Source organism: Hypanus sabinus, assembly GCF_030144855.1.
Source record: "Hypanus sabinus isolate sHypSab1 chromosome X1 unlocalized genomic scaffold, sHypSab1.hap1 SUPER_X1_unloc_16, whole genome shotgun sequence".
Lineage (NCBI taxonomy): Eukaryota > Metazoa > Chordata > Chondrichthyes > Myliobatiformes > Dasyatidae > Hypanus > Hypanus sabinus.
The window spans coordinates 288,445-301,556 of NW_026778964.1; the positions used below are offsets into that span (position 1 = coordinate 288,445).

The 13,112-nt window shown below is 51.8% G+C and overlaps 1 protein-coding gene across 1 annotated transcript in view; it reads left to right on the forward strand.

Moving 5' to 3' along the window:
- Positions 1-13,112, forward strand: part of LOC132385611 (ATP-citrate synthase-like) — a 174,275-nt gene that overhangs the window by 61,391 nt on the left and 99,772 nt on the right. Inside the window, exons 10-11 of the mRNA XM_059957784.1 lie at positions 2,456-2,535; positions 7,173-7,307. Coding sequence (XP_059813767.1) covers positions 2,456-2,535; positions 7,173-7,307 — 215 coding nt within the window. The remainder of the gene's footprint in view (positions 1-2,455; positions 2,536-7,172; positions 7,308-13,112) is intronic.

Genomic DNA, 13,112 nt, shown 5'->3' on the forward strand with positions numbered 1-13,112 from the left:
GGGTCCTGAGGCTCCTGTACCTCCTTCCTGATGGCAGAAGCGAGAAGAGAGCACGGCCTGGGTGGTCCTGATGATGGATTCTGCTTTTCTGTAACTGTGTTTCATGTCAATGTGCTCAGTGGTAGGTAGGACTTTCCCTATAATGAACTTAGCCGTGTCCACTACTTTTAATATGATTTTCCGTTCAAGGGCATTGGTGTTTCCATACCAGGCGGTGATGCAGCCAGTCAGTAGACTCTCCACCACTCATCTATAGAAGTTTATCAAAGTTTTAGGTGTCGTGATAAAACTCTGCAAGCTCCTAAGGAAGTAGAGTGTCAGTTTGAACGCATGTCACACTAAGATAAGCCGATTACTTTCGTTTTAACGTGATCATCGGTTCCATGTCTGCTCTGGTGCCGTATTGACATCTGCCCTGGAGTTCGGGGCGAGCGGTCCCGATTTGAATCCGGCCAGCTCCTAGCACGCTTTCCATCCGTGCTGGGTTGAGTGTCGAGCCGGCAACTTGGACTCAGTTCCATATACGGGCTGTCGATCCCGAGGAGTTGCCAACAGGTCAAGAGTAAAGATGCAGTGTTGTAGAAAAACAAAATCTGGCTTCACAGTTTGGCAACTCAGTGTATATATATAATCGTGTTTATATTTCCCCAGCTACTGCAGGACTGCGATACTGATAAACACAAGTTTTAGGATTGATAATGCAACACTTGTTATCTGTCCATCTGTGTGTGTGTGTCTCTCTCTCTGTCTCTCATATATTACTCTTGTCTCACAATCTCGCTGTCTGAGGTAAGAAGCAGGGTGCATCTGCCCTTCTCTGTGAGCTTCAGTCCTGGTTCCATTCCCCTCTCGCACCTCTCGGACCATTGGAGCAGAATCAGGCCATTCGGCCCATCACGAGTGCCCTGCCATTTCATCATGGCCGAACCATTTCCCCTGCATCTCCTCGCCCTGAACCTGTCAACCTCTGCCTTAATTGCCCTCCACAGCCACCTGACTGCCCGCTGGCTGAAGGAAATCCTGCTCATCTCTGTCCTAGAAGGACACCCCTCTATTTTGAGGCTGTGCTCTCTGGTTTTAGTCCGCCCGACCAAAGGAAACATCCACTCTGGGCCTTACAACATTTGATAGGCTTCAGTGAGATACCCCACCCCCTCCGATTCTTCTAAACTCCAGCGAGCACAGGCCCGTAGCCTTCAATCTGTGACTCTTCCTCGAACCTGCCCTCTGTTCAATCCCCTCCTGCACATATCCACCCTGTCTCTGACTTCTATCTTCCCTGTGCACTTCCAGCTCATTTCCTGGCCTCTGCCTGTTCTCTTTTGTCACCCTCATTTTAAGGCCAAGGCTTTAGTGTTTTTTTAAATGACTTTTTTTTAATGTAAACGTCTTGTGCCTTTGACTGGAAAACCGTACAGAAAGTGGTGGATTCAGCCCAGTCCATCACGGATAAAGTCCTCCCAACTATCGAGCGCGTCTGCATGAAATGCTGTCGCAGGAAAGCAACTTCCATCATCAGAGATTCCCGCCCACCCCACCACCACCCAGGACACGTGCGCTCTCCTCGTTGCTGCCATCAGGACGGAGTTACTGGAGTCCCAGAACCCACTCCACCAGGTTCAGGAACAGTTATTACACCTCAATCATCAGGAAGGAGGTATGGGAGCCTCAGGTCCCACACTACCAGCTTCAGGAACAGCTATTACCCCCTCAACCATCAGGAAGGAGGTACAGGAGCCTCAGGACACACACCACCAGGTTCAGGAACAGTTATTATCCCCTGAACCATCAGGAAGGAGGTACAGGAGTCTCAGGACCCACACTACCATGTTCAGGAACAGTTATTACCCCCTCAACCATCAGGAAGGAGGTACAGGAGCCTCAGGACACACACCACCAGGTTCAGGAACAGTTATTATCCCCTGAACCATCAGGAAGGAGGTTCAGGAGTCTCAGGACCCACACCACCAGGTTCAGGGACAGTTATTACCCCTCAACCATCAAGCTCTTGAAAACTCATCTATGAAGATGTTGCCACAACCAATGATCTCACTCTAAGGACTCTTATCTCATGCTCTCGTTATTTATTGCTGCTTATGTATATTTGCATTTGCACCGTTTGTTGTCTCCTGCACTCCACTTGATCTTCCATTGATCCTGTTTACAGTTTCTACTCTACAGATTTGCCAAGTACACACGCAGGAAAATGGATCTCCGGGTTGTGCTGTCAATGGTACAATTTAATATCAGTGAATGCATACAAGAGCCTGAAATTCTTACTCTCCACCAACATCCTCGAAACATAAGGGAATGAATGACAGAAAAAAGACACAAACCTCCCCCCCCCCCCCCATGCACAAGCAGCATCAACTCTCCCCTCCTACCCACCTAGGCGTACTTTGATAATAAAAGTTACTTCGGTCTTTCTTGTGACGTTTTTCCTTCATCTTTGCAGCATTCTGGCATCTTTCATCGTTGGGCTTTTCAACCTGTACGAGGATCTCTTCTTCACCTACCTGGAGATTAACCCACTGGGTAAGCGAGAATTACTTGATTTCGAAAATGCCTTCATTCTGCAGGCTGACAAAGCGGAGTGGGTAGATGTGATCGCCCCTGGTTGATAGTGTCGTTATGGTCTTTAAACTTCAGGTTTTCCTAATATAGCAGAGCTCGGCCAGGACTCCCTGTTGCATCGCGCCTGAAGCCTAGTAAAATTGAATGAACTCTGGCCGAATTAGCATTTCAGAGCTTTAATAAAAACTCCCAGATAGAACATATGGCATTGGAGAGGGTCCAGAGGATGTCAACAGGAGGGGGGCGTTTGCAAGAGCTGAAGGATTAACATATGAGGAGCGTTTGATGGCTCTGGGCTTGTAATTGCCGGACTTGAGAAGAATGGCGAAGGGGCTCTCAGTGAAACCTATTGAATATTCGAAAGGCCTAGACAGAGATGAGGAGAAACTTCTTCACACAGAGAGTGGTGAATCTGTAAAATTCTCTGCCACAGGGAACAACTGAGGCTGGTTCATTGGCTATATTTAAGAGGAAGTTAGATGTGGCCCTTGTGGCTAAAGGGATCAGGGGGTATGGAGAGAAAGCAGGTACAGGGTTCTGAGTTGGATGATCAGCCATGATCATACTGAATGGCGTTGCAGGCTCGAAGGGCGAATGGCACCTATTTTCTATGTTTCTAAGAGATTTGAAAGTAGTGGGGGGGAGGGGGAAATGCAAAATGATAGGAGAAGACCGGAGGGGTGGGATGAAGTGGAGAGCTGGAAAGGTGATTGGCGAAAGTGATACAGAGCTGGAGAAGGGAAAGGATCATGGACGGGAGGCTTCAGGGGAAAGAAAGGGGGAGGCGAGCACCAGAGGGAGATGGAGAACAGGCAAACAACTAATATGTCAGGGATGGGGTAAGAAGGGGAGGAGGGGCATTAACGGAAGTTAGAGAAGTCAATGTTCATGCCAACAGGTTGGAGTCTACCCAGCCAGTATATAAGGTGTTGTTCCTCCAATCTGAGTGTGGCTTCATCTTGACAGTAGAGGAGGCCATGGATAGACATATCAGAATGGGAATGGGACGTGGAATTAAAATGTGTGGCCACTGGGAGATCCTGCTTTCTCTGGCGGACCAAGCCTAGGTGTTCAGCGAAACGGTCTCCCGGTCTCCCTCTGGTGCTCCCCTCCCCCTTTCTTTTTCCCTAGGCCTCCCGTCCCATGATCCTTTCCCTTCTCCAGCTCTGTATCACTTTCGCCAATCACCTTTCCAGCTCATAGCTTCATCCCTCCCCCTCCGGTCTTCTCCTGTCATTTTGCATTTCCCCTCCCCCCCCCCCCCCCCCCACTACCTTCAAATCTCTTACTATCTTTCCTTCAGTTAGTACTGACAAAGGGTCTCGCTTCTCCCTATAGATGCTGCCTGGCCTGCTGTGTTCCACCAGCGTTTTGTGTGTGTTGTGTTAATAGGCTCTTGATTAGCCAGGTCAGCGGTCAGAGGGCGGGAGAATGGTAGATCAGCCGTGATGGAATGGCGGAACAGATGGTGGAGGATGTTGTTGAAATTCTGAGAAATTATCTGCTGTGGGCCGTGGTTCACGTTGGTCTCCTTCAGCTTCCTGTGTTGTCTTTTTCTTTGCCGATTAGTGGGTTGGGGGGGGGGGGGTCCTGACGTCAGTCATGCCGTTTTCTGGGTGGGCGATACGTTAGTTCTTGTGCGAGGTGGTGGTGGGGAGCGATGCTGAGGGGTATTTGGGTTTGCGAGTTTTTGTTTCTTCCCCTTTTCTGGGTAGGGGGAGGTGGGGTCTGATGTCTTTTCTTTCAACGGCAGTCATGGTTTCTCTGTATTCCATGGCTGTCTGGAGAAGGTGAACCTCAGAGTTGTATTCTGTGTACTTACCACGACTCTTTAACCTTTCAATGGCCTCATTCTGCCTTGTATCACAACTAACAATTACCTCTTGTGGTTGGCAACCGTCTGTCTGGAAGGCTCATCATCACAGGCCTGGGTGGAAGGTCTGGGCATCCTGAGGTGCCGGTGTGGTCCTAAGGAGAGCTTACGAAGCGATACGTGTGGCACCAGCTCGGCCGCAGCAGGAGGGTGTTCAGTGACGAGCAGCCGCCTGAGGGGCTCCACTCCGGACTTGCAGTCTGGGTTCACTCCCGTAGCCTGTGTCTCTCACAGGGCAGTGGGGCTGGGGATCTGGTCCACGGGCACTGGGGTGTGTCCACGCGCCGGTGGGCTTGGCGCACTACGCCGCGCAGGGGCCAGACCTCCTCCCCGTCCTCTGTCGCTCACCCCGAGTCCGAGAGGAGCTCAGTTTCCGTGTGTGTCGCCGGCGAGGAGGTGCGGCACGAGGCTTGCTGTCGGAGGGGCCGTGTCCTGACAGGGAGAGGCTGACACGTTCAGCTCTCCTTTTCCCCAGACCGCCGGCCGGCGGTGGGAGCTGAAAATGAGAGCGACAAGCACTGCCCACCACACCGCCAGACTAGACGCGTCACAGCAACCGTTCTGACACCAGTTACCTCTCACTGGTTCAGTTAAAAACAGACGTGCAGGTTGTTGGAACGGAAGCATGGAACTGATGCATGCCTACGTAAATTTCCCAGACATTCCCCGACCGTCAAAGAGTTGAAAGGAAGGGAACAGAACACTCCGGCTGACCTGGCGTAACCTCCGTATCTCCGAGGTGGGGCCATCCACTTCTGTAACGGTTCCTCGCTGACTGTGAAAAGCAGGGTGTATTTACAACGTAAACATGCTTTTAAAAAACAATCCTCCAGCCCTTTCTTGCCTACCAGATCACTATCTATCTTCCCCACAAAGTCAGGCCGGTTCCAGACCAGTTCCAGGCGGGGTCAGGCTGCGTTTGCTGGGCTCAGGTTAGCTCAGGACACGGTCAGCCCTTTCCACAAGTGTGCAGCTCCAGGCCGGTAGTCCTGTTAGCAGGTGGTGGGGGGCGCGGGTGAGTGGGGAGGGGGGGCAGTTGTGCTCTTGACATTCTTGAGCTCCTCCGTCAAAAGAAAACATGCACAGGAGCAGAATTAGGCCATTCAGCCCATCGAGTCTGCTCCACCATTCCATCGTGGCTGATTTATTATCCCTCACAACCCCCATTCTCCTGTCTTCTCCCCGTAACCTTTGTCGCCCTGACTAATCGAGATCCTATCAACCTCCGCTTTAAATACACCGAATTACTTGGCCTCCACAGCCGTCTGTGGCAATGAATTCCACAGATTCACCTCCCTGTAGCTAAAGAAATTCCTCCTCATCGTCCCTCTAATCTGAGGCTGTGCCCTCTGGTCCTAGTCTACCCCACCACAGGAAACATCCTCTCCACATCCACTCTGTCTGTGTCCTCTGGTCCTAGACTCCCCCACTATAGGAAACATCCTCTCCACATCCACTCTATCTGTGTCCTCTGGTCCTAGACTCCCCCACTATAGGAAACATCCTCTCCACATCCACTCTATCTGTGTCCTCTGGTCCTAGACTCCCCCACTATAGGAAACATCCTCTCCACATCCACTCTATCTGTGTCCTCTGGTCCTAGACTCCCCCACCACAGGAAACATCCTCTCCACATCCACTCTATCTGTGCCCTCTGGTCCTAGACTCCCCCACTATAGGAAACATCCTCTCCACATCCACTCTACCTGTGTCCTCTGGTCCTAGACTCCCCCACTATAGGAAACATCCTCTCCACATCCACTCTAACTGTGTCCTCTGGTCCTAGACTCCCCCACTATAGGAAACATCCGCTCCACATCCACTCTGTGCCCTCTGGTCATAGACTCCCCCACTACAGGAAACATCCTCTCCACATCCACTCTATCTGTGCCCTCTGGTCCTAGACTCCCCCACGACAGGAAACATCCTCCCCACATCCACTCTATCTGTGTCCTCTGGTCCTAGACTCCCCCCACTATAGGAAACATCCTCTCCACATCCACTCTATCTGTGCCCTCTGGTCCTAGACACCCCCCCCCCCCCCACTATAGGAAACATCCTCTCCACATCCACTCTATCCGTGTCCTCTGGTCCGAGACTCCCCCACTATAGGAAACATCCTCTCCACAACCACTATATCTGTGTCCTCTGGTCCTAGACTCCCCCACTATAGGAAACATCCTGTCCGCATCTACCCTATCTAGGCCAACCTTTGTGATGCCACGGGCCTCTACCGTTAACCGAGGGGGCTGCGTTGGGACCCCCGATCTGGGCCTTTCAGTATTGGGCAGCTCCCAGTGAGATTTCCCCCACCAATTTTTCTGAATTCCCAGTGAGTACAAACCCAGAACTGTAAAACGCTGCTCTCACGTTAACCCTTTCGTTTCCCGGAATCATTCTTGTGACCCTCCTCTGGACTCTCGCCGCGGCCAGCGCATCTATTCCTGGATAGATGGGCGGCCCAAAACCCCTGACCACACTCCCAGGTGCGGACTGATCAATGCCTTTTTATAAAGCTCAGCGTCCTTCAGTGCACATCGTAAGGAATTGCCACAGAATGAAATAGCTTGTCTCTTTGCCCAAGATTGTGTACAGTGTAGGACATTGGAAAGGTAACGGGGAGGTTTCTGCGGGACGCAGGTTTTCTACACCATTGCAAATACTGAAACCGGGTACTGCTCCGGACCTGCCCTTCACTCTGTGGGATTCTTATTCCCTGCTGCAGTTGTCACGGACTCTGCGGTCTTCGTTCTGGACATGGCGGCGAAGATAGATGCCACGGCTGACTACATCTGCAAATCCAAGTGGGGGGACGTGGACTTCCCGCCGCCGTTTGGGAGAGAAGCCTATCCTGAGGCAAGTACCGTGAGCTCATGCCCCGTTGTTTCTCTATCTTCTGTCTTGGGTTGGGGGGGGGGGGGGGGGGGGAGGGGACTGGGTTGGAATGCTGTACGTCCTGCGGTTGAAGTCCGAAGTCAAGTTTTTATTGTTGAGAATGTATCGGAGGTAGAGTCTCTGTCAGAGGAGGCGTGAGGCGCTCCTTCCCTCCGCCAAGCCCGCAGGTCACCCTCGCGCATGGTGTAGCCCCTGCTTAGCCCCCCCGATCAGGGTCACATAAAGCCATGGGAGCAGGTCGTGTGAGCAGCCGGTGCAGATCACGAGTCGCGGTGATGCGACCACCGACGCCAGGCAGACGATCTCTAAAGGGTATTGATAATGGCTGGGGGTCACCCGTCTTGTGCAGACGATCTCTGGAGCAGTATTCAGAATACAAAGCACGGGGGTGGGGGGGGGTGGAATTGATCAGGTGCTGGTGACGCGACATACTGCGGGAGGAAGAAAGAATAAGGCTACGTCCACACTACAACCGAATAAATCCGTAACCGAAGCTCTTTTCTCTTCATCTTTACCCTCCGTCCACACTGAAATGGCGTTTCTGTCCCCCCGAAAACGGAGATTTTCGGAAACGCTCTCCAGGGTGTGTAATTTTGAAAGCGCCGCTTGGGCAGAGCTGTGTGGACGGGGTAACCGGAGAAATCTGAAAACGCTGTCAGGACGTGCCGGAACAGATGGCGGCAGGAGCGTGGAATTTCATTGTTTTCATGAACGCAATAGAACACCGCCGCAGCGGAAACGGAAATCGTAACCGCTTCCTCTTCGGTTGTTTTCGGTAGATGTGTCCTGCACATGCCAGGAGGAGGAGATTCGCCGAAGTGTCCGTTTTAATGTGGACAGAGATATTTTTAAAAACGCCTGGTGTGGACGCCTATTGTTTTTACGCGAAACCGGCGTTTTCAGAATTATCCAGTCTAGTGTAGACGTAGCCTAATTTGAAAAGGATCAATAATCAGCCAGTTTGAAGTCATGGTTTATAATAATAATGAATACTTTATTGATCCTTACTGGGAAATTATCTAATTATAGCAGCAACATTTAAAAACACGCTTAGCAATGTGCAGACTTAACTATAATTATAAAGTACAGAATAATAATTTACCAATGAGCAATAATAATGCATGAAATATTAATGCATTAACTATTACACTGTGGTGTATTCTCTCCCCTCGCGCAGAGAGGAACTGTTGTATATACCTACTGCATTTGTTCGGAGGATTTCCTGTGATGATCCTTGCGACAGCCGAGCTGCCCGAGTCCGTCCGACAGGCTGCTCCGATCTGAGTTGTCTGCAGTTTGTTGGGAATGGGAATGGCAGGAGGGGAACCTCCGGGTCAAGTGAGGTGGGAGAGAATGTCGGGGGGAAAGAACATGAATTCAAGAATGGAGAAGAGAAATATCGGTGTGTTAGGGGGATGGAAGGAGGAGCGGGCAAAGATGAAAAATTGGTTCGGTTGTAATGATACGGAGCCTTCCCTGTAAAATCAACCAAGTTAATGAAATGGATTGGGAGCCGCTTGGCTGTCAGCAACGATGCCTGTGGCACCTCACTGGTCACCTTGTTCCAATTACAAATAACTATTTCCTCTAGCTTGTAACTCCTCGTCCATTAACCAATCCATGCACAGGGAGGGAGGCAAAAGAGGTTGGGGGCATGACACTGTTGATCAGAGATAGTGTCACGGCTGCAGAAAAGGAGGAAGTCATGGAGGGGTTGTCTGTGAGTCTCTGTGGGTGGAAGTTAGGAACGGGATGGGGGTCAGTAACTCTACTGGGTGTTTTTTTATAGACCACCCGAGAGTAACAGGGACATCGAGGGGCAGATAGGAGACCAGATTCTGGAAAGGTGTAATAATAACAGCGTTGTTGTGGTAGAAGATTCTAATTCTGCTTAGTTAATTCTTCGTGAGGCACCTTGTTGAACCCTGCTTTTCCTCGGCGGCCTCCTTACTAGGCGCACCCCCCGCTGGTTAGTGCGAATATTGAATCGGCCAATCACGCGGCAACAACTCAACGCGTAAAAGCGTGCGGACGTGGTCAAGAGGTTCAGAAGGACGAGGAAACTTTGATTTAAGCGATTCCTGTTGTGGACCCCCCGTTTGGTAAACCCTGCTCTAAGTGAATAAATTAAAACCACAAACTTTCCTCCTTCAACTTACTTCAGAGAAATTTCTGCAATAGATCGATAGATACTTTATTGATCCCAAAGGAAATTAATGTCACAGTCGCATTACAAGTACACAGATCTACAGATATTAGGAGAGAAGTAAGAAAGAATTTTTAAAAAAATGTTACCCCAAACAATCTGACAGGAGGGGATCATCACTTCCCCGGCTATAGGTTGACTCATTATGGAGCCTAATGTCCGAGGGTAAGAATGGCCTCATTTTGTGCTCTTTGAGCAGCGCAGTTGTCTCAGTCTGTTACTGAAAGGGCTCCTCTGTTCAGCCGAGGTGGCACGCAGAGGGTGAGAGACATTGTCCGGAATTGCCAGGATTTTCCGTAGGGTCCTTTGTTCCACACGGCCCCCAGTGTGTCCAGTTTGACTCCTGTAACAGAGCCGGCCTCTCTAATCAGTTTATTGAGCCTGTTGGTATCACCCGTGTTGATGCCATTGCCCCAGCTCATCACCACATAGAGGATTGTCCTGGTGACAACGGACTGGTAGAACACGTGAAGGAGAGGCCTGCACCCTCCAAAGGACCTCAGTCTCCTCAGGAAGTCGAGGTGACTCTGGCCCTACTTGTACACAGCCTCCACTCAAGTCTGTCATCCAGGTGCCCCCTCCAGGTACTTGTAGGTCCTCCCCACATCCACGTCCTCACCATCGGTAGTAACAGAGCAGTGCAGCCTTAGTCTTCCAAGTCCATCACCGTCTCTTTGATCTTACCGATGTTGAGCTGCAGGTGATTCCGCCTGCACTGTCCTCGGGAAGTCGAGGGGACCCTGGCCCTTCTTGTACACGGCCCCCATGTGGAGCTCCGCTCCAGCCTGTCGGTGTCCCGGTTTCGGAGGTAGAAGGAACTGTTATTGCTGTCGCTGGTTGGTTCAGGGTGGTTTCACTGAAACTCTTGGGTGTAATCGGGCAGCGTGGGTTCTGCAGGGGCCTGTTACCGTGCTGCATCTCTCAATGAGCTAAATGTTCCCCCACCTCTAATTCCACTGCCATCACAGTGTGTTGTGTGCAGAGCTGAGCAGGGAGTGCAGCACCTTCTCAAAAATCACCCCAGCTGGAAGCTTTCTTCAGGGCTCTAAACTTTCGCGTAGCTGCAGAAAGTTGAGTGAAAGACGTGTTGGATTCAATGCAGAATCGCCACACTCCTGAATATACTGCTGTTATCAACTATTGTCATGGTTAGCGTTAAAGTGTTAACGCACGTGCAACATTCTGTAGCTGTGCTGTGGACGAGAGCTGAACAGAGATGAACGATAAACTAAACACAGCTCTCATCTGCTGACGACACTACATTGATTGGCCTTATCTCAAACAATAACGAGGAAGCCCTGCGAAGAGGAAGTCATTACCCTGACACAGTGGTGTCCAGAAAACAACCTCTCCCTCGACGTCACAGAAGCAAAGGAGCTGGTTGTGAACTGCAGGAGGAATGGAGACGGGCTAGCCCCTATTGACATCGGTGGACCTGGGGTTGAGAGGGCGAGCAGCTCCAAGAATCTGGTGTACACATCGTCAAGGATCTAACCGGCTTTGTGGTGAAAAAGGCACAGCAGACCCCTCCCCTGGAGCACGGGAATCCCAGGAGGTCAGCGGTTTCTGAGGCGAGCCTGACTTCCTGCCAGCTGGAACCAGCCCGGCCACCCGGGCTTGATTCCCGAGGGGTCTGCGCGTCCTCTCCCCGTGACCGGCTGGGGTTCCTCCGGCCTACCAGTTGGTCGTTGTGAACTGCCCTGCGGTTAGGCTGGGAGATTTAAATGGCGGGATTGCTGAGTGCGAGGTTGAACGAATAAATCGGGCTCGCGATCCGCACCCAGCGATGACCAAATCGTGCGACCCTGATCGGGGGCTAAGCAGGTGCTACACCTTGCCCAAGGGCGACCTGCAGGCTAGCGGAGGGAGGGAGCACCTTACACCTCCTTTGGCAGAGACCTATCTCCACCCCGCCCTCCCCTCCTACCCCTGTGTATAACAAACAAGCCAGCATTCCTCCGGCAGTGGGGGTGGGGGGGATGACCAGGTGCAAAACGCGGTACTGGCAGTCGCGCTCTGCACCCGCAATTACGAAAGCAGTAATCGCACACAGTCGGCCCATGCCCTGAAGATTGATGGTGCGGGGGACGAGCCCGTGGCGGTCTGCTAATCATGATCCCCGGCTCGTGTTCCGCCAGGCTGTCAGTAGAGAGCGTCCACTGTCAATTGGGGCAGTGGGGGGTCCTCCTTCAGCCTCCCCTCCCCTCCGGCGGCCGCAAACAGGCGGCCCCACGTCACGGGGGAGGGGGGGGGTGGGCCTGGTTTGCGCCGGACCTGAGGCCACGGAACTCCCCCCCCCTCCCACCACAACGTCAGTCTCGCCGGAGAACCACACTCGCAGCTTTCGGCAATGCGGGTCAGTGCGCAGAACCGTTCGGCAAACAAGTTCGTCGTCCCGTCTGATAACCTCTCGATAAAGATGGCTGACTCCCTGAACGGGGTGGCCAGTAACACATCCTTCTAACGTCGTGATAAAGGATTGGGTGGTGAGAGTGAGATCTCCTGGTGTGATGTCCGCCAGCCGGTTAGAATCGCACGTGGGTGAATTTTATTGAGAGATGTAGCAGAGGAACGGCACTTTTGGCCCTGTGAGCCCTCGTGCTCGATTCAGAATCAAAATGCAAAGTAAATTATCATCCAAAATACTGAAGCGTCACCGTACACAACCCGATTCACATTGGACCATCAGACCCCCACCAGGGCTGATTTATTTCCCCTCTCCACCCCGTTCTCCTGCCTTCTCTCCGTAACCCTTGACACTCTGACTAATCGACACACAGACACAGATACACACACACCCCCACACACACTCACACACAGACACACACACACACACACACACCTCACAGACACACAACACAGACAGTCACTCACAGACACACACACACACACGCACAGACACACACACACACGCACAGACACACACACACACACTCTCACACACACACACACACTCACAGACACACAACACAGACACTCACTCACAGACACACACTCACAGACACACAACACAGACACTCACTCACAGACACACACACACACGCACAGACACACGCACACACACACACACACACACACACACACACACACACACACACAGACACACACACACACGCACAGACACACGCACACACACACACAGACACACACACTCACGCACAGACACACGCACACAGACACCCACACACACACCACACACACACACAGACACTCTCACACACACACACACACTCACACACAGACACACACACACAGACACACACACACACACACACACAGACACACACACACACGCACACGACACACGCACACACACACACACAACACAGACACTCACTCACACACACACACACACACGCACAGACACACGCACAGACACACACACGCACAGACACACGCGCACACACACACACACACACACAGACACACACACACGGCCCTCTGTATCCGCCGATTCAACCAACCGCAGATCGGGATTGGAAAAACAACCCGGAGATTCCCTCTCGTTCTTTGAGCACTGTTCACCTCGCGAACTGTATAACAACTGTTTACACAGCATTTACA